General features: G+C 41.4%; 1 protein-coding gene across 2 annotated transcripts in view; it reads right to left on the bottom strand.

The window, feature by feature from the left end:
* LOC124788174 (probable ATP-dependent RNA helicase DHX34) overlaps positions 1-20,569 on the bottom strand; it is a 195,445-nt gene that overhangs the window by 149,481 nt on the left and 25,395 nt on the right. For both annotated transcript variants that reach the window (XM_047255331.1, XM_047255340.1), the window contains exon 4: positions 10,942-11,108. In XM_047255331.1, coding sequence (XP_047111287.1) covers positions 10,942-11,108 — 167 coding nt within the window. The remainder of the gene's footprint in view (positions 1-10,941; positions 11,109-20,569) is intronic.

The following is a 20,569-nucleotide window of genomic DNA, read 5'->3' as shown; positions in this document are numbered from 1 at the left end:
TATTTTGGCTGTATTGAAGTCCTATCTCACAGTGGGCTTACAGTTCCAACAGGTGACTAGCTACATAAAGTGTCACAATCCGAACTTCTTTTTAATGAATTTAATGATTTAGTAAGTAATTTGAAGGAAAGGAATATAATAAAAACAATCTGCACTACAGTGCAAACTAAATATGTTGATTTTTCACCAGAAATCATCAAACTGTATGTTAGAATAAGACTTTTCATTCAGATGTGCTTCCTTAATATGTAGCTGAACATGGAAAAGGTGGCAGCAGCACAAAAGCGAAAATCCCAGCAGTGCCACTCTTAATTCTCTACTAACATTTAAACATAATTTTATGAGAACTTAATGCAGTTATAAATAGTTATTTGTGCTTAAGAGCTGCTTGCTGCAGCAGCTGGTGCTTTGCTCTGTTCCTACAGTGATGTCACTGTGCCATAGTCCATTTTGCTTCAGGCCTAAACTTGTTTTTAATAACTTTGTCGCAAATGAGTGCTTGGCTACTTTGTAACCTGTATAACTGTTGTCCACTCAATGTGTTCACTGTTGTGCGCAATCTTTACTTCATCATATCTTACATTGGCTCTATAAAGTACTATTTTCCATAAATTGTGCTTGTTCTATCCATAACGAACTGGCGACGAGTAAGGGTTATGTTTTCTCAACGTGTTAGTGACCGTGCTAAGTCACCTGACAAACATCTTGATGGGAGAAATACTCATCACCGGTGGTCTAGGGGTAGCAACTTTAATTAGTAACTGAACCATTCTCAGTCCCAGGTTCAAAACCTGCAAACCACTTAAATTTTGAATAATAACCAGCATTGGTGGCTGAAGACTTCCGGCATAAGAAGTCATCCTCATTCTTCCAATGGCCTTGTCAAAGAGGGTGGAGGAGTGGACCCTGGTTCAGTGCACTCTCTTGTACTTGGGGTGGGGAACTGCCCCTAAGGGCAGAAGAATCAGCAGTGATCAATGACATGAGCATGCAGATGCCAATAGAAATCACTGCATTAAAGAGACATAACAGGTATCGACCAGACATGTGGCCTGTAAATAAAAAAGTGTCATGGCGATCTCTCCATTGGCAAAAGATTCTGGAATACTCCCCCATTTGGATATCCAGGAAAGGACTGCCAAAAGGGAGGTGATCATGAGAAAAAGACTGAATAACCTACGAAAGGATAACACTCTATGAGTCAGGGTGAAGCTTGAACATGGCAGGGAAGCTAGAAAATCTGAAAAGGGAAATGCAATGGCTCAGTCTAGATATAGACACATCAAAAAAAGTTCTGCATCACCTTGGTTCCCAAAACTCCTGAAGATAGACGTTGACCATGGGTATTGTAACGCAGACACAGTCCCTCTGACTGTTCAGAGATATCACTAAACCTGCACAAAGATGTAAACAACCATGCATGAGCAGTGCCTATTAGATGGAGGGAGTCCGATAGCTAATCAGTTCCAGTCATTCCACCAGGAAGGAGGTACATGGCTCACGTTGTCTGTAGAATGGACTGCTCAGGATTAGCATCATGTTCTCTTCACCGATGAGTGTTGCATATGCCTTCAACCAGACAATCGTCAGAGACGTGTTTGGAGGTAACCCGGTCAGGCTGAACGCCTTAGACACGCTGTCCAGCGAATGCAGCAAAGTGGAGGTTCCATGCTGTTTGGAGGTGGCATTATGTGGGGCCGAGGTATGCTGTTGGTGGTCATGGAAGGTGCTGTAATGGCTGTACAATAAGTGAATGACATCCTCCGACCTATAGTGCAACCATATAGCCAGCATATTGGCAAGGCATTCATCTTCATGGATGACAATTTGTGCCCCCATCATACACATCTTGTGAATGACTTCCTTCAGGATAATGACATCGCTTGACTAGAGTGGCCAGCATGTTTTCCAGACATGAACCCTATTGGACATGCCTGGGATGGATTGAAAAAGGCTGTTTATGGAAGACGTGACCCGCCAACCACTCTGAGGGATCTATACTGAATCACTGTTGAGGAGTGGGACAATGTGGACCAACAGTGCCTTGATGAACTTGTGGATAGTATTCCACGACGAATACAAGCATGCATCAATGCAAGAGGATGTGCTACTGGGTATTAGAGGTACCAGTGCATACAGCAATCTGGACCACCACCTCTGAAGGTGGTATAACATGCAATGTGTGGTTTTCATGAACAATAAAAAGGGCGGAAATGATGTTTAAGTTGGTCTCTATTCCAATTTGCTGTACAGGTTCCGGAACTCTCGAAACTGAGGTGATGCAAAACTTTTTTTGATGTGTGTAGTAGGGGGTCAGTGAAGTGAAATGGAAAGACAAGGATTTATGGTCAGATGAGTATAGGGTAATATCAACAGCAGCAGAAAAAGGTGTAATGGGCGTACAATTTGATGTGAATGGGGAAGTGGGGCAGAGAGTGTATTACTGTGGACAGTACAGCGATAGCGATGCTCTTATCAGAATTGACAGGAAACCAACACCAGCAATGATAGTTCAGGTATACATGCTGATGCTGCATGCCAAAGATGAAGAGATAGAGAACGTATATGAGGATAAACAGGTAATTCAATAAGTAAAGGGAGATGAAAATCTAATAGTCATGAGGGACTGGAATGCAGTTGTAGGTGAAGGAGTAGAAGAAAAGATTACAGGAGAACATGGGATTGGGACAAGGAATGAGAGAGGAGAAAGACTAACCAATCACAAGTGGAGGAGGTCTACTTGGAAAAGGCCATGTCATACGAGAAGATTTCAATTAGATTACATCCGGTCAGACAGATATTCTGAAATCAGATACTGGATTGTAAGGCATACCCAGGAGCAGATATAGACTCAGATTATAGTGTAGTAGTGATGAAGAGTAGGTTGAAGTTTAAGAGATTAGTCAGGAAGAAACAATATGCAAACAAGTGTGATATGGAAGTACTAAGGAAAGACGAGATCTGTTTGAAGTTCTCTAAGGCTATAGATACAGCAATAAGGAATAGTTCAGTAGGTAGTACTGCTGAAGAGGAACGGACATCTCTAAAAAAAGGGCAGTCACAGAAGTTGGAAAGGAAAGCATAGGCACAAAGAAGCTAACTGCGAAGATACCATGGGTAATGGAAGAAATACTTCAGTTGATCAATGAAGGAAGGAAGTACAAAAATGTTCAGGGAAATTCAGGAATAGAGAAATACAAGTCCCTGAGGAACGAAATAAATAGGAAGTGCAGGAAAGCTAAGATGAAATGGCTGCATGCAAAATGTGAATAAATTGGAAAAAAAAGCATGTTGGAAGGACTGACTCAGTATATAGTACAATCAAAACAACCACTGGTGAAGTTAAAAGCAAGGGTGGAAGCATTAAGAGTGTAACAGGAATTCCACTGTTAAATGCAGAGTAGAGAGTAGATAGGCGGAAACAGTACACTGAATGTGGCTCTCCAGCAGGAATACGACTTCCTCAAATCCTGCCCTGAAATGAGATACATCCTTCATGAAATCCTCCACACTCCAAGAGAGTCTTTCTGTCGTCCACCTAACCTTCGTAACCTCTTGGTTCATCCCTATGAAATCCCCAAACCACCTTCCATACCCTCTGGCTCCTACCCTTGCAACCGCTCCCAGTGTAAAACCTGTCCCATGCACCCTCCCACCACCACCTACTCCAGTCCTGTAACCTGGAAGGTGTACATGATCAAAAGCAGAGCCACGTGTGAAAGCACCCACGTGATTTACCAACTGACATGCCTACACTGTGAAGCCTTCTTTGTGGGAATGACCAGCAACAAACTGTCCATTCGCATGAACGGACACACGCAGACAGTGTTTGTTGGTAATGAGGATCACCCTGTGGCTAAAACTGCCTTGGTGCATGGCCAGCATATCTTAGCACAGTGTTACACCATCCAGGTTATCTGGATACTTCCCACTGACACCAAACTATCAGAACTCTGGAGATGGGAACTTGCCCTTCAATATATTCTCTTTTCCCGTTACCCACCAGGCCTCAACCTCTGCTAATTTCAAGTTGCCGCCCCTCCTACCTCACCTGTCATTCAACAACATCTTTGCCTCTGTACTTCCGCCTCGACTGACATCTCTGCCCAACCTCTTTGCATTTACATATGTCTGCCTGCGTCTGTATATGTGTGGATGGATATGTGTGTGTGTGCGAGTGTATACCTGCCCTTTTTTCCCCTGAAGGTAAGTCTTTCCGCTCCCGGGATTGGAGCGACTCCTTACCCTCTCCCTTAAAATCCACATCCTTTCGTCTTTCCCTCTCCTTCCCTCTTTCCTGATGAAGCAACCTTGGGTTGAATATTTGTGTGTTTTTTATTGTGTCTATCAACATACCAGAGCTTTCTCATTTGATAAGTTACAGCATCTTTGTTTTCTTTATAAGTACAATATAACTTCTGCACCATTTCAGTGCAGTAATGTATTCACTGTAAATAAATATTATAGTAGTTGTATGACATGTTTATTACCTTATAAATAAATAAAAACATTTTTATTTGAAATTCAGTGCATTAGTATTTGTAAAATGACTCTTTCATATAGTGTTCATTAAAAAAATGACGATCATTCCCCTTGGTACCTGAGGAATGGGAGAAGATTTGTCTGATGTGGTAGAAGAAAAAACAGGAGTTGATTTGGAAGAGGTAGAATCAGAATTTTAGGGAGCTTTGGAGGATATGAGATCAAATAATGCAAAAGGGATAGATAACATTCCACAGAGTTTCTAAAATAATTGGGGGAAGTGGCAAAACAACTATTCATGGCGGTGTGTAGAATGTATGAGTCTGGCGACATACCATCTGACTTACGGAAAAATATCATCCACACTATACCAAAGACTACAAGAGCTGACTAGTGCAAGAATTATCGCACAATCAGTTTAACAGCTCACACATCCAAGTTCCTAACAAGAATAACATACAGAAGAAAATCGAGAACAGCAAAATAACCAGTGATGGATGGAGTAAGCAGGACATCAAAAGCAGACAACCACTGGCAAAAAGGGCACCACACACGAGATAGCTCTTGAACCTCCAATGTGTGTTAGTGTCCTGTTCATAAACCCTGTACAATCACACAGATCCAAATCTGATGATCATTGAGGCTATGCACTTTGGAACTATCGGTCAATGACTCGGTTTTCTGCAAGTGTATTATGTAGTAACCAAGTGAACTCACGAGCAAGTGCTGCTTGTGGGAGCGTATGGGGATGAGGTGGAGAGAGGTGAGGGCAGCTAGAGCAGTCGGGAGCTTAGATAGAGGGCTGGGGGGGGGGGGGGGGGGGGGAGGGGGGGACAGTGGAAAATGAAGGAAGTAAAAAGACTGTGGGTGTATTGGTGGAACAGAGGGCTTTGTAGTGCTGGAATGGGAACAGGGAAGGGGATGAAGGCTAAGGGTAGTCACTAACGAAGGGTGAGGATATGAGGTAATGGGAAGACAGGATATATAGCAGGCAGAGTTCCTACCTGCACAATTCGAAAAACAGGTGTTGGTGGGAAGGATCCAGATGACACAGGCTGCGAAGCAGTCATTGAAATGGAAAGCGCCGTGTTTGGGGTGGTCTAGCTGTCTCTTGGACACTATTTGTTGGTGGCCATTCATGTGGACAGACAGCTTGTTGGTTGTCATACCCACACAGAATGCAGCACAGTGGTTGCAGCTTAGCTTGTAGATCACATGACTAGTTTCACAGGTAGCCCTGCCTTTGAAGGGATAGGTGATGCTTGTGACAGGACTGGAGTAGGTGGTGGTGGGAGGATGTATGGGACAGGTCTTGCACCTAGGTCTACTATGGAGATGTGAGCCATGGGTGCAACTAACCTAATATCGCAGAAAGAACCACAATTCACCACAATCCTGAACTTATAATCCTACCTGCTGACAAAGTCTCCACCATAGTTGTTTTGAACTGCAAGGATTACCTTGCAGGAGGACTTTGCCAGCTGTCCAATACATCCAACTACAAACCCTGCCACAGTGACTCCATTTCAGAAATCCAGCAGGATCTCTGGTCTATCCTCAAATCCTTAGGCTCATCACAGAACCTCTCCCCAGACTCCATCTCTCTCTCCTCCCTCTACCGCCACCCACACTCCAATCTCCTACTTGCTTCCGTAAGTCCATAAACGAAATCACCCCAGATGCCCTATTGTGGCAGGTTACTGTGTCGCCACTGAGAGATTCTCTGCTCTTGTAGACTAACACCTTCAGCCGATTACGCACGAATCAACCTCCTATATAAAAGATACCAGTTCCTCCACAGTTCCTGTTCCTTTACCACATGCTGCCCTCCTCGTCATACTGGTGCCACCTCCATTTACACTAACATCCCTAATGCCCATGGTCTTACCAATATTGAGCACTACCTTTCCCAATGTCTGTGGATTCCAAACCTACAACTTCCATCCTGGTCCCCATGAGCAACTATATCCTCACCCACAATTACTCCTCCTTTGATGGCATTACCTGCAAACAAACCCAGGGTATGGCTATGGGCATCCGCAGAGCACCATCCTACGCCAAACTATTCCTGGGCAATCCAGAGTAATGTTTCCTAAACATCCAGAATCCCAAACCCCTCAAACCTATACCACCTAGGACTGGAGCAACTGAATCACACTCTCTGCCAGGGTTTCAACTACCTCTCATTGTGTCCTAAATGAAGAATGTCCTACCCATTATCCTTCCTAACCCTCCCACAGTGGTATTCCGCCACCCAACAAACCAACACAATGTCCTTGTCCATCCCTACACAACCTCTACTCCCAACCCCTTGCCTCATGGCTCATATCCCTATAATAGTCCTAGATGCAAAACCTTTCCCATATATCCTCACACTACCATCCGGTCACAAGCATCACCTACTCATCAAAGGCAGGGCTACCTGTGAAACCAAGATAAGCTGCAACCACTGTGCTGCATTCTACGTGGGTGCGACAACCAACAAGCTATCTGTCAACATGAATGGTCACTGACAAATTGTGGCCAAGAAACAGCTGTACCGACCTGTTGCTGAGCACACCACCAAACATGATGCACAATTTCAATGACTGCTTCACAGCCTGTGCCATCTGGATCCTTCCCATCAACCCCCAGGCTCCTGCCCTTCACCTAAGCTCCCAACTGCACCTAGCTGCCCTCACCTCTCTCCACCTTGTCCCAGTATGCTCCCACAAGCAGCACCTCCCCACCCCAGCCTCCTCCTTACCCACACCACCCGGTTGCATCATCTGCTGTTGTTCACAGTGTGGCCTCAGCAGCCAGAGATCGTGGTCATGTGTATGTGATTTCTGGGTGTGTGTGTTTTGTCTGTTTCTGACTAAGGCCTTGTTGGCTGAAAGCTCACTTTCTGACAGTCTTTTTGTTATGCCTATCTGTGACTCAGCTTCTCTGCTATATGGTGAGTAGCAATTATCCTTTTCATAATACAAGAGACCACCTGTGAGTTACATGAGGGATAGAGATTGTGGAAATACTTATGCTTCTGAAATAATGGCTCTTTTAGGAGCAGTGTTTCTCACTGCTGTACAAAAAGGAGAACATACAAACATAGTGTAAATGTGGGCATCAAATGGAACAGGAATGATTTTATAAGGGCAGCATTTAGCTACAAGCACTTTCTGTTCTTGCTTTGGTCAATGAGGTTCGATGATACTTCAACAAGAAATGAACAATTTGAAACTGACAAACTTTCAGCCATCTGTGGCCTCCTGTCTGCAGTTTTGAACAACTGCAAAAATAACTACAGCCTTGGGAAATTCACGACAATAGACTAAATGCTTGTCCCATTACACGGGTGTTGTGCTTTTGTGCAGTACATGCCCAGTAACTCTGCTAAGTGGGACTTGAAGTTGTATGCATTGTGTGACAGCATGACATTTTACACTTGTAATTTTGCAGTATACTGTGGCAGACAGAATCCTGGACCATATCTTGCTTCTAACCAGCATATGGATGTTGTGAAGAGCCTTTAGCACAGCATGTTCTAGGAAATTTGCTACTCTTCACTGGGACACTGAAAATGTACAGGATGGAAATTCCTCCAGAACTTATGCCAAACACGTTGTGAGAAATTAGAAATTGTCTTTTTGGATTCAATGCACAAAATCGATGAAACAGACATTACTACACACAAGTCTGCTGTAAATTTGGACTACAACACAACCAAAGATGGAGTAGGTATTATTGATTAGAGGTGTACATCCTACTCCAGACAAAGGATGACAAGAAGACAGCCCCTGGCCTTTTTTTTCCCTGTTTCCTGGATGTTGCTGGTATGAATTCCCAAAGTGTTATTCTTCACAAACAATCAAGAAAAAAAGGTTCATAAAAAAGAATGTACGTTATAAACCTGATCTTGGTTCTAACGGAGAGCTATTTGAAAGAACTCTCTACTCTAGCAAGGAATACCCAAAGATTTCTGTCAGCTTATCGTTCAATCCTCAAAAGTAAGGAAGAGGTCGTTAGGTGAGGGAGGTGACATCATTGTGGTGGTAAGAGAAATAATGGAAGTACTGTGACTTGAAATAGTTACAAAAGATTTGTTTGCAAGCACTGCCACAACACTTACATGTGACAATTGCAGACATTCTCCAGAGGAAGAAAGTGTGTGATTCTTGAAATGTGTTCATGATTTTTCTTCTTTTTAGAATTGGCTGTCTTGTTCTTCATTATGTATACAGTATTTCCATTTCTGTTGATTATTTTTGTGATAGTTGCTTTAGTAGTGGCCTATAAAATTCAAATGGCTCTGAGCACTACGGGACTTAACTTCTGAGGTCATCAGTCCCCTAGTACTTACAACTACTTGAACCTAACTAACCTAAGGACATCACACACATCCATGCCCGAGGCAGGATTCGAACCTGTGACCGCAGCGGTCATGCGGTCCCAGGCTGTAGCGCCTAGAACTGCTCGGCCACCCTGGCCGGCAGTAGTGGCCTATAATAGCACTGTAATTTATAGTGCACTGAGGTGACAAAAGTAATGGAATAGCGATAAGCACGTATACTGATGGTAGTAGTGGCGCATATGCAAGGTATGAAAGGGCAGTGCGCTGGTGGAGACGTCATTTGTACTCGGGTGATTCATGTGAAGAGGTTTCCAATGTGATTACGGACACACAATATGAATCAACAGACTTTAAATGCAGAACAGTACTTGGAGCTAGATGATGGGAAATTCCATTTCAGAATCATTAGGGAATTCGATATTCTGAGATTCCCAGTGTCAAGAGTCCTCGCTTTTAGAATGCTCAGATTAATCCTGTAGCAGGCATGCTGAAGGTAGTTACGTCAGCAACATGTTCAGTGCTACCTAACTTTAAATACCATTAAACAGCCAGTTTCTATTTTTTTTCTGGCAGAATTAATGAATGGGATCGTAAACAATAAATAAGATCATTCTTATTTCCAATACTTAAGAGGGTCTGTATACAATTAAATATGATTCAATAAATCAAAATCTGGATGTACTAATTAAAATTATTACAGAATGTGACAGACAAGTTTCCAGGAAATTTCCTCAGCATTACTTTAATAACATACAATGAGGTGATAAAAGTCATTGGATACCTCCTAATATTGTGTTGGACCCCCTTTTGCCTGGTGTAGTGCAGGAACTCGATGTAGCATGGACTCAACAAGTTGTTGGAAGCCCCTGCAGAAATATGGTGCCATGCTGAATACTTCACTCCTTTCGTGCCATGCAATGGCTTAGTGATGGCGAGTGTAAGACACTTCACTTTTGAGCGTTATATTTATGGGTGTTACTGTAGTTTTCAAACTTTGATTGACTGTTGGCAACAAACTTCATAAGAAGATTAAAAGTATTGTGAGGCTGTTGTCAGTATGAGATGGAACCATAAAGTTTTAACTAACACTTTTTTTAAAAAAAAAAAAAAAGGATATGTAATTAATTGTTTGTTCAAATTACAGTGGTTTACAGGAAAATGTCTTTTTTCATGATGCATCTGATTTTTTTTTTTTTTATTTTACAGTGCAATCCAATGATAAAGTGGAATATTGTGCAGCAATTTGTTTTCGGCAGCAATGGAAATGTTGCAGCTGTATCAGGCCAGTTCAGTCAAGTGTTTTAGCCATCTGGAATAGCCTAACACAGGTACTATACTATTTTTCCACTCCTGCCAAAAACGTATTACTGCACAATACTCCATTTTATTTTGGGTTCTCCACCAGTGTGCTACACAACTGTGGCACAGGGATTTCAAGCCCTCTTTGTTGAGAGCCGAGAGTGTGTGAGTGTACCCATTCCACTGCCAGTGATAGAAGTTTGTGAGTTATGAAACAATGCATTCCCAAGAGTGGATGAATGCCAACTCAGGCAAAGCCTCAGAATATGCCAAGTATCAGCTGGATATGATCACATGTTCAATACGTAACATTTCAAGGTGTTTAAAATCTGATATATGCTAACCCTTCTAGTCTACAAGTTTCAACCTACTAAATGACCTTATGATTCAGAATTATTATGTATTGGGAAGCTGATAATGCATGTAATGGACAGTGATTACTATTATGAAATCAGTTGGTCCAAATATTCCCCAATTTTGAAAATCTCTGTTGTGAAGCGAAAGTACCCAAACGTTGAACAAAGAAACCAGGTTTTGGACAGAAGTGTTGGTAAACAATAAATATTATACAAGAAATTTGTATATTGTGAGTTTCTCAAGTGATTTATGGCTTATGTTTTAATTTTCAAATAAGAATTCACTTAAGGCACCATGGAAAGTTACTCCTGAAATACCTGAAAAAACCTACAGAACTGAAAATACTGGGATCTAAAAGTGAGTATCATACATAGACAGAAAACAATGTCTCTGTGATAAATGATATCTATTGCACTGATGATGAAAAAAACAATGTCTTTGTGAAAACTGAGTATCTACTCTGATGATCATACCTGCCTTAGAAGTAATCCTTCAGTAATAAAAAGTATTTTTGTTGCTTGGTTTTTACTTTTTTCAAAACGGATTTGGTAACCAACATCAGAATTGTTTTCACTCAGAGTTTCAAATGCAACTCGTTTACACAATGATATACAAGCTATTCTTCTTGGTTGTGTACAAGCTGAAATGATAAATAAGTGAATATATGTTTAGAACTCTGAACAATAATTATTTAGTTTCAACAAAAATCACTATATATCTTTGTGAAAGAACAGGCAAGGCGATACTTTGCAAATGTGTTGAGAAAGAAAAATCTCTGGTACCAATTCAAACAAGATGGTCAGAAACTGATTGTACCACAGAATAAAAAAATAAATGTATGTAAACTGCAGTTACATTAATCCATAAAACCACTTGGTAAAAACTAAAATCAAAACAAGTCAAAACAGATCAGATTTATAAGCCAATTCTCTAAACTGTAATAATTTTCCAAATCATATAGTTAATCACAGTACCGCACATAAAAAAAAACCATATAATGTTTTCTCCCATTGAATGCCTACCGAACCTGTAGATCTAAAAAGTAGGCATACTTAAAGAGTGTGGCTGAATCTTCAGCTTACAGAGTTTTTGAAATGCCTTTGCCAAGATGAACAGAAGAAAGAAAGGGCAGATGTACAAGTGCTGAAGCGTGCAAAACCCTCTACAAACTATGTATTAGGAGACACACAACACATAGGATATGATTTTGAGTGAGATGCAGTTTTAATCTCAGCTGATTGTTCAACGTTATCCCCAGGTCCATCACCTGGGGCAACTCTTTCTTTTATTCAGTATCCAACAAAAAAGAAAAGGAGGAAAAAAAAGAACTGTAAAGAGAAGGAGCTAATCTTTTTAAGTAGAAGGGAAGGGAAGAAGGAAGATGTGGGTCTACAGAATCATCTTGACAAACTTTGTTAACTTTGTTGATGATTTTCTCATTAAAGATATAGCACAAGCTCGGATTATGGAAGGATTTGGCATTTGCCTCAAGTGATTTAAGGAAATTTATGCCCTATGTCACTTTGCTTGGTAAGGGGAGGAAGGAGGGAGGGAGGGAGGGAGGGAGGGAGGGAGGGAGGGAGGGAGGGAGGGAGGGAGGGAGGGAGGGAGGGAGGGAGGGAGGGAGGGGGGAGGGGGGAGGGGGGAGGGGGGGAGAGGGGGAGAGGGGGAGAGAGGGAGAGAGAGAGAGAGAGAACGACAATGTTTTTATTAATATTACTTAATTAAATCACTGATAAAAATGTATGTTGACAACACTGAAGATATCCTGGCTTGACAAAGTCTGACTTCCGATTTGTACTCTCCTAATCAAATTTAATCATTTAATGCTTTTGTTTTTGCAAATTTTTAGTCCTTCTATCCTTATGTAGATCTCATTCAGTCAACATATTACAAAGGTCCAAGGTTCAAATTTAGGTCTGGCACACAGTTTTAATTTGCCAGGAAGTCAAAATCATTGCATCCTCTGCAGCTAAGTGAAAATTCATTCTGGAAACATGCCCCAGGATAAGGCTAAGCAATATCCTTGCTTTCAGGGATCCTAATCTTGCAAGTTTTGCAAGAGAACATCTGGGAAATTTGGAAGGTATGAGAAGAGGTACTGGCAGAAGTTATGCTACAAGGGCAGGTTGTGAGTCATGCTTGGATAGCTCAGTCAGTAGAGTACTTGCTTGCAAAAGGCAATGATCAACACGCAGACAGATTAGCAATCTGTGAGAAACTCCAATATTTATTTTTATGTATTGAATGTTACCAAAATTGGCTTTCAGCATAATCTGAATTTTGTTGTTGTGGTTGCTGAAACTACACTTTAGATGATCTGAAGCTCGCACACACACATGCAAGTATTGTTTCAAGAAATCTTCAGAGACAAATCCATGCACAAAACAGAAGCTAACTGGGTTGACAAAATTCAAAAATGTTCAAATGTGTGTGAATTCCTAAGAGACCAAACTGCTGGGGTCATCGGTCCATAGACTTACACACTACTTAAACTAACTTACACTAAGGACAACATACACACCCATGCCCGAGGGAGGACTCTAACCTCAGGCGCGATCAGTCGTGCAGTTCATGGCATGGCACCTCTAACCTCGCAGCCACTCCACGTGGTCAGGATGCCAAAAGCAGGGAATAAAGGTGATTCACTATCAGAATCAACAGGGAGAATACCAGGCAAGAAATCTGATGTCATCTGGTAAAATAACACTTTTTAAATCCAAGCCTTTAGGGAGGTGTAAGTTGATGTTATGTGGATTGCAGGCTATAACTGACATGGAAACAAGCTCTCGAAAACAAGTGATTTGGTGTTAGCAAAGGCACCTGATTGTTGTTATTGGTGAATACTTGGATGTGTGGACTGCTAATTGTGCTGTTTCCTCCACATTCTGGAGTCTGTCAGTGCCATCCCACTGAATTGTGCTAATCAATAATGTAGCTAGGCTACTCATCACTGGGTCCCTCTGATACAGCATTCCTTCCCACCAAATTGGGCATGTTTGGACAAAAGCAGCCCAATTTATGTCTGCTGCTTTGGGGAGGAACTAGTAACAATGGCAGCATTAGCACTATCTCCAGTGGGTTGACATCATCAAGGGAGTGCTGTATGTGGGTCAGGATTTGGCAGAGACAATGGTGGAGTTAAGTCGCTGTGCCAGACACCACCATCAGAACTGACAGTGAACATGTGACAGCTGAACTAGATGATGACAGCTTCCGTCCTGGCGGTGCAATGACCAGATGCCTGGGCCGACACTGGAGTCCCTCTCTTGTACTTCCTGTTGTGCTGGGAGGTCAGAAGTGTTGGCATCAGTCACATAAGGTGTAACAGGATCCTTAGCTGACATCCGTGGAGTACCTGTGTGGGGTTCTTGGCACCCTGAAGCATGGCCCTGTTAAAGTACTAAAAAAAATTGGTTAGTACTTCCCTCTGTGGTGGCATACTTGACAGGTTGCTTCATATTCTCCTGATAGACAGTAAATCATTGAGTAGAACAGAATTGATATCTGGCATTCCGCAGTGTAGTGTCGTAGGCCCTCTGCTGTTCCTGATTTACATAAATGATCTAGGTGATAATCTGAGCACCCCCCTTAGATTGTTTGGAGATGATGCTGTAATTTACCATCTAGTAAAATCATCAGACGATCAATTCCAATTACAAAATGAACTAGAGAGAATTTCTGTATGGTGCAAAAAGTGGCAATTGGCACTAAACAACGAAAAGTACGAGGTCATCCACATGGATACTAAAAGAAATCTGATAAATTTTGGGTACACAACAAATCGCACAAATCTAAGGGCTGCCAATTCGAAGGAATTACAATTATGAGCAACTTAAATTCGAAAGACCACATAGATAATATTGTGGGGAAGGCAAAACAAAGATTGCGCTTTGTTGGCAGGACACTTAGAAGATGTGACAAACCCACTAAAGAGACAGCCTACATTACGCTTGTCCATCCTCTGCCGGATTATTGCTGCACGGTGTGGGATCCTTACCGGGCAGGATTGATGGAGGACATCGAAAAAGTGCATAGAAGGGCAGCTCGCTTCGTGTTATCATGCAATAGGGGTGAGAGTGTCACTGATATGATACGTGAGTTGGGGTGGCAGTCACCGATACAAAGGTGGTTTTCTTTGTGGCGAGATCTGTTTACGAAATTTCAATCACCAACTTTCTCTTCCGAATGCAAAAATATTTTGTTGACACCCACCGACATAGGGAGAAATGATCGTCATAATAAAATAAGAGAAATCAGAGCTCGAACGGAAAGATTTAGGTGTTCCTTTTTCCCACGTGCCATTCAAGAGTGGAATGGTAGAGAAGTAGTACGAAAATGGTTCGATGAATCCTCTGCCAGGTACTTAAGTGTGAATTGCAGAGTAACCATGTAGATGTAGATGTAAAGATAGGCACCATGCACTTGGCTTTTTCATTTTATTGCAGATGGATTGCAGAAGTTAGAAGGTGCTTAATAACAATTTGGGTATAGAAATACTGCAAGGCTTGTGCTGTAGACTGTGTGACATTGTAAGAAACCATAGCCTGCAGAAGCTCCTCATTAAAAAAATCTTCGATAATCCCACTATCGTGGCCTCAGCTGTGGTCTTATGCATAAGTATCACAATGAGATTTTGAAGACTGTGGTTATCCTGCTTAGCCACATGAAGTTTAAGACATGGCCTGAGAAATGGCGATGCAGTCATTGTCAAGGCTCCATCACTGATGGCATGATAAAGGGGTGAGAATACTTAATGCAAACTCAATACCTGGCTACAAGGCTCGTCAATAGCTTCATGACTCTCCGATGGCTTTGGTGGAGTATCTTCAAGACTGGTTGATGTAATGGGGGTAGTACCACCACTTGATGGTCATTGCCTTCTGAGCTCAACAATAAAATGCCTTGTGCTATCATGAGGTGATGGTGCACTGAAAAAATGTCCAAAGAACTGGGCCAGCATGTTAGGCATTTCTGTTGCCAACCGTATCCAACCCACATTTTCCAAGAATGGGTCTCACTTTGTCAGTAATGCTATCTGTAAAGCTGTAACAGGGAAAGTTTGCACAGTCAGAGCTAATCACCATTTAGCTGGCAACATGAGATCTCTCGGGTGCTGAACTCCAGTTCCAGCCCCACTGGAAGCCAGGATAGTGTGTCAGCATTTGAATCTTTGCTGGTGAGTCAATACAAAATTTAATAGTTACATTTAATTAAAAACGAGGTCCACAGTTGAAGTCTCTGGGATTTTATTTTAGGAAGCTGGACTTACAGCTCCAAAGACTTGTGGTTCGTAATAAACTTAACCTATGTAACGGTACAAATAGATGTGGAAATTCTGAAGTGTAAATATAACAGCAAGAGCTTCTTTCTATAACAGCAAGAGCTTCTTTCTCAATCTACAAATAGTTTTTCTGGCCTGTTAAAAGAATCATAGAAGTAAAGGTGATAGGGTGCTCAATTCCTTTACTATCCTTCTGTGAAAACGTCACCTCCATGCCAAAGCAAGAGGTGTTCGTTGCAACAATAAGCATTTTTCAAGGAACGTATGTGGCTATCCAAGGGACAGATTTTAAGGCTGACTTCAGCTGCAGAAATACATTGTTTATTAGGGTAACCACAGAAATTTAGCTCCTTTTTTAAAATTTGATTTGAAGGGATTGATATGCCAGCAATTTTTTTGGAATAAATCTCATGTAATGTTTGTCTTTGACTTGACTGTAGATCCTTCAATGGAGACATAGTGGCAACTTATGGATAGCTTTGACATGTTTTTGTGTATAAGCAATGCCTTATTTGCTGAGAACAAAACCTAGTTACTGGAGGCCAGGTTAGAAAAAATGGCATTTGCACAAATCGCACTTCAAGCTTGCCTGCTGCAGAATAATAAATAATGCATGTAGATTCTGCTGGTGCTCTTGGTGTGTAGTTCTATTCATTATGATATCATCAAGATAAGCAGCACAAAAGGGTACTGGCTGAAGCAGTTTTCCTAGAAGCACTGGAATATTACTGGTTCACAAGTTATGTTAAATGCTAAATGTTTGTATTTATATGGTCCAAACAGTATTTTGACAATTAACATTTTCAGTGATTCTTCATCAACTGGTACTCTGAGATACGCATATGAAAAATCGATAGTTAAAGGCATTATCCACCTTTTACTTTTGAGAATAGGTCTTCAGGCCACAGTAGGAATCCATGAACCATGGCAGTAGCTTTAAAACTGTTACAAAGTTGAAGCATTGCATCCCACTTTTTTTTTTTTTTTTTTTTTTTTTAATTGCTACCACACACTGGTTGATACACACACAATTCTCAGTGACCTCCAACTCTCATGACCTATCCAATTCTTCACAAAGAGGAGGGGGGGGGAGAGAGAGGAGGGGGGGGGATAGAGAGAGAGAGAGAGAGAGAGAGAGAGAGAGAGAGAGAGAGAGAGAGAGAGAGAGAGAGAGGGGGGGGGGGGGGGGTAATGTCAACAGAAGAAAGAATATGTGTGCTTGGAATGTGCGGGCATTGCCTACCCCTTAGAATGCATCTTCAAGATTCCTGTGTACATGATTTAAGTTCTAAAATGGGATGGCTTCTGATGTCAGACTAATATTATCTTGCAGTATAAAACTAAAATCTGCAAAGGGATCCAAGCTGAAAATATTCTAAGTGCCTGACACAGGAGCTACAAGAAATATTAAACACTGGGTTATGTTTGCATAAAAGGCCTCTATTGAAAAACTGCCTTTTATGGGCATTTGCTGGCTGCTATATTTTATCAACATGCACAGTGCAGGTGAACACTGTCCAATACATGTGTCCCAATTTACCACAGTTACTGAGTAGTCAGTATCTACTTGAAAAGTAATGGCTTTGGAATCTATTTGTAAGGCAATTATTAACATCTGAGGGGTGCACTCTGTCAGATTTTCAGCCACCTGAATTGAGTGCACTTGAGCCATATTCCTACTCCTTGTAGCTCACTCGTACAGAGAGCACATATGTTATATTTTCTGTCAATAATGGCATTCTAGTCTCTTGTAGGGTCAATCCTGCAATGAGTGCCACCTTGAGTGGGAGTGGAAGCATTTGGGCAAGACAGCAACTTGCAGCAAGACAGAATGTAATGCTCAGGTTCTGAAGATGAGGTGGACATTGGTGAACAATCACAAATGTGCTGCCGATCCTTGTATTTGGTGATGCAAGAACCTGCTTCACTAAGGGCTCCCACTGTTGTTGCAAGGTAAATGGTTTGTGTTAACTTGCACCAGCTGCGGTGGGTCGCAGTCCTGTCTCTTGCAGCTGCTCCAGTGCAGCAACTTGTAAACTATCCAGTAGGTTTTACTCTGCAGCCAGAGTTTTGTGTGACTATTGTTGGGTTGTTTTTGGGGAAGGAGACCAGACAGCGAGGTCATCGGTCTCATCAGATTAGGAAAGGATGGGGAAGGAAGTCGGCCGTGCCCTGTCAGAGGAACCATCCCGGCATTTGCCTGGAGTGATTTAGGGAAATCACGGAAAACCTAAATCAGGATGGCCGGACGCGGGATTGAACCGTCATCCTCCCGAATGCGAGTCCAGTGTCTAACCACTGCGCCACCTCGCTCGGTTTGTGTGACTGTGCCAAAGCAAATACACTGTCTAGTAATGAATTATGGATGGGTCTGCCTTTTTTTTTCCAAGTACACAAATTATTGTTTTACTTTAACACACAAACATATTTCACTATTGTTTTGCTATCCTCTGTGGGTTTTTCCTTTACTTTTCTTTTATTCTACATTGTTTATTTCCTGTGGTTGCCAATGAAAAACAGCCACAGATTTAAATTGGTACACCATGTCATCATTGCAGTATTTGGCTACTCTTGGGTTGTGGCTGGTTTGTATTTTTGCACCAAATGTGTCTTTTTTTTATTTATTATTTATTTATTTATTTTGTCAAACTGGGCTGATGTTTTCTCCTGCTCATTTGTGAGGAAAACATCAGACCAAATACAAAATAACAATAAAAAATTATATGGCACACAAATACAAACCAGTCACAGCTCTCAGGACTAGTCAAATACTGCAATGATGACACAGTGTAGTAATTTTGATTTGTGACAGTTATCCATTGGCAACTGTTGGATACAAACAATATAAAAGAAAAGAAAAAATCCCACTGAGGATGCCACAACTGTGGTGGAACATGTTTGGGTGTTAAAGCAAACCACTAACGTGTGCACTTGCGAAAAGATGGATCCATGTTTAATCCATTATTATTTACAGCAAGTATGGGAACTAAGCTCAAGTTTCCAATATGATGCATTGTGTAATGTTGGACACCTCAATGTCTGGGGTCCACCTAATGACAATGTCACGAATCAGTTAATCAGCATAACACTGTTTGCACTGCAGATTTGCACATTTAAACTGACATTGGAAACTTCAGTCTTTTAAGTCAGTGACCAAACACTGTATGATTGTGTGGTTTATACTGTTGCAGTAATTCTAAGTGAGCAACAACTATGCACATTTTCTTAACAAAATAAGCTGAAGTTCACAGAGTTCCTAAAATGGCAATTGCCTGGATCTAAAATCAAACCCAGATATCATATAAACCCATAGACTTGTAACAATGGATGAAAAAACACAAACTAAGGTAAGTATATCCAGAGGAGGTGTGGATTTGGTGGCCTGATTAAATGCCAGAGGCTTGGAATGAGCATTTATTTGTTATTTTGTGTTTTTTTCCCAGCAGATCCAAAACAGTTTATAAGATGACTGAATTTCAACTCTTTCACATAAAGTAAATACTGTTCTTGTCATTTGCAACTCATCTAGCTTTAGATGTAAATCTTGCTGCATTTTGAATAAGATTTGCAGCAGTCTTCAATAGTGTGTGAGGTTGCTGAAAATTAGTGGGAGAGGAATTCAGTGAAAAACATGACAGAAAGACAGGAAATGCAAGTTACAGATCAATGGGAAAAATAGATGAATATGCACTGGACTAGTTATTCTCCCACAGATGCATCACAACATATCGCAGTCCTGATTTGCATCAGCTGGGAAGATATGGGGAAAAACCCATCTTATCATAGATTGTGAGCAACATTAACTATTTAATAAGGCAGTGAAGAACCTCCAGATTTGGACTAGTTATTCTCACACAGATGCATCATATGACACACCATGATTGTGTCAGCTGGGAAAAAAAGAGAACCTCACGAGCAATTTTATAAGAATGTTCCTGTCAGTGAGAGATGTACATTCTCGTGTCATGTGAAGACAGAGTTGTAAACAGAAAGAGTGGCTGATGATACATCTGGTATTGTGTTACTTGGACAAACAAGGAATATGCCAGTACACACTTCTTCTATGAACTTGCATGTAGGAGGAGCAGAATTTGTAAGACAATCATTTTTAAAAAAATTTCCCAAGTCATTTCCCATTAACAAAAACATTTTTACTCACTGAAAGACTCTTGACGGAATGTGGTGCATTTGTGGCTCTTCTAAGATTTAGTGGCCAGGGCAGAGGACATACTGTGTAGAGGATGGAGAGAATTTAGTGCAAACGGATGCATAAAACCAAAAAAGACGTTAGACTCCACTGGTTGAGTACTGAATAGAAACCATTTCATTCCTTTCACAGGCAGATAGTGCAAGCATTGTTGTTAGGTGACTACCAGAGAGGCTGGACTTAGCAACTTCATTGCAAACCATCACATGCAAGATCAGCATTATTCAAGAATATTTCATATTTAATGTACCTTTGATGATGAGAACCTTACAGATGGATCACAAAATAAGGTGGAAAAGGATGGGGTAATGAAACTGGCAGCACCATTTCATAGGGAGCATCCCAGCATTCACCATAAGCGATTTTGGAGAATCACAAAAAACCTAAATCAGGATGTCTGGGTGGGCATTTGAACCACCATTCTCCTGAAAAGGGTCCAACATATTACCACTATGTCATATCGCTCAGTATGTTTCAACAGGGCAGTAGAACAGGAACGCGCGCACACACACACACACACACACACACACACACACACACACACACACACACACACACACACACAATTACAAGTGTACAACCAAAAATTTAATGTCATCATCTGGTTTTG

This window comes from Schistocerca piceifrons, chromosome 1 (assembly GCF_021461385.2).
Source record: "Schistocerca piceifrons isolate TAMUIC-IGC-003096 chromosome 1, iqSchPice1.1, whole genome shotgun sequence".
In the NCBI taxonomy this organism is placed as follows: Eukaryota; Metazoa; Arthropoda; class Insecta; order Orthoptera; family Acrididae; genus Schistocerca; species Schistocerca piceifrons.
The sequence above is the reverse complement of the archived record's forward strand: the minus strand, read 5'-3'. Positions and strand labels throughout refer to the sequence as shown.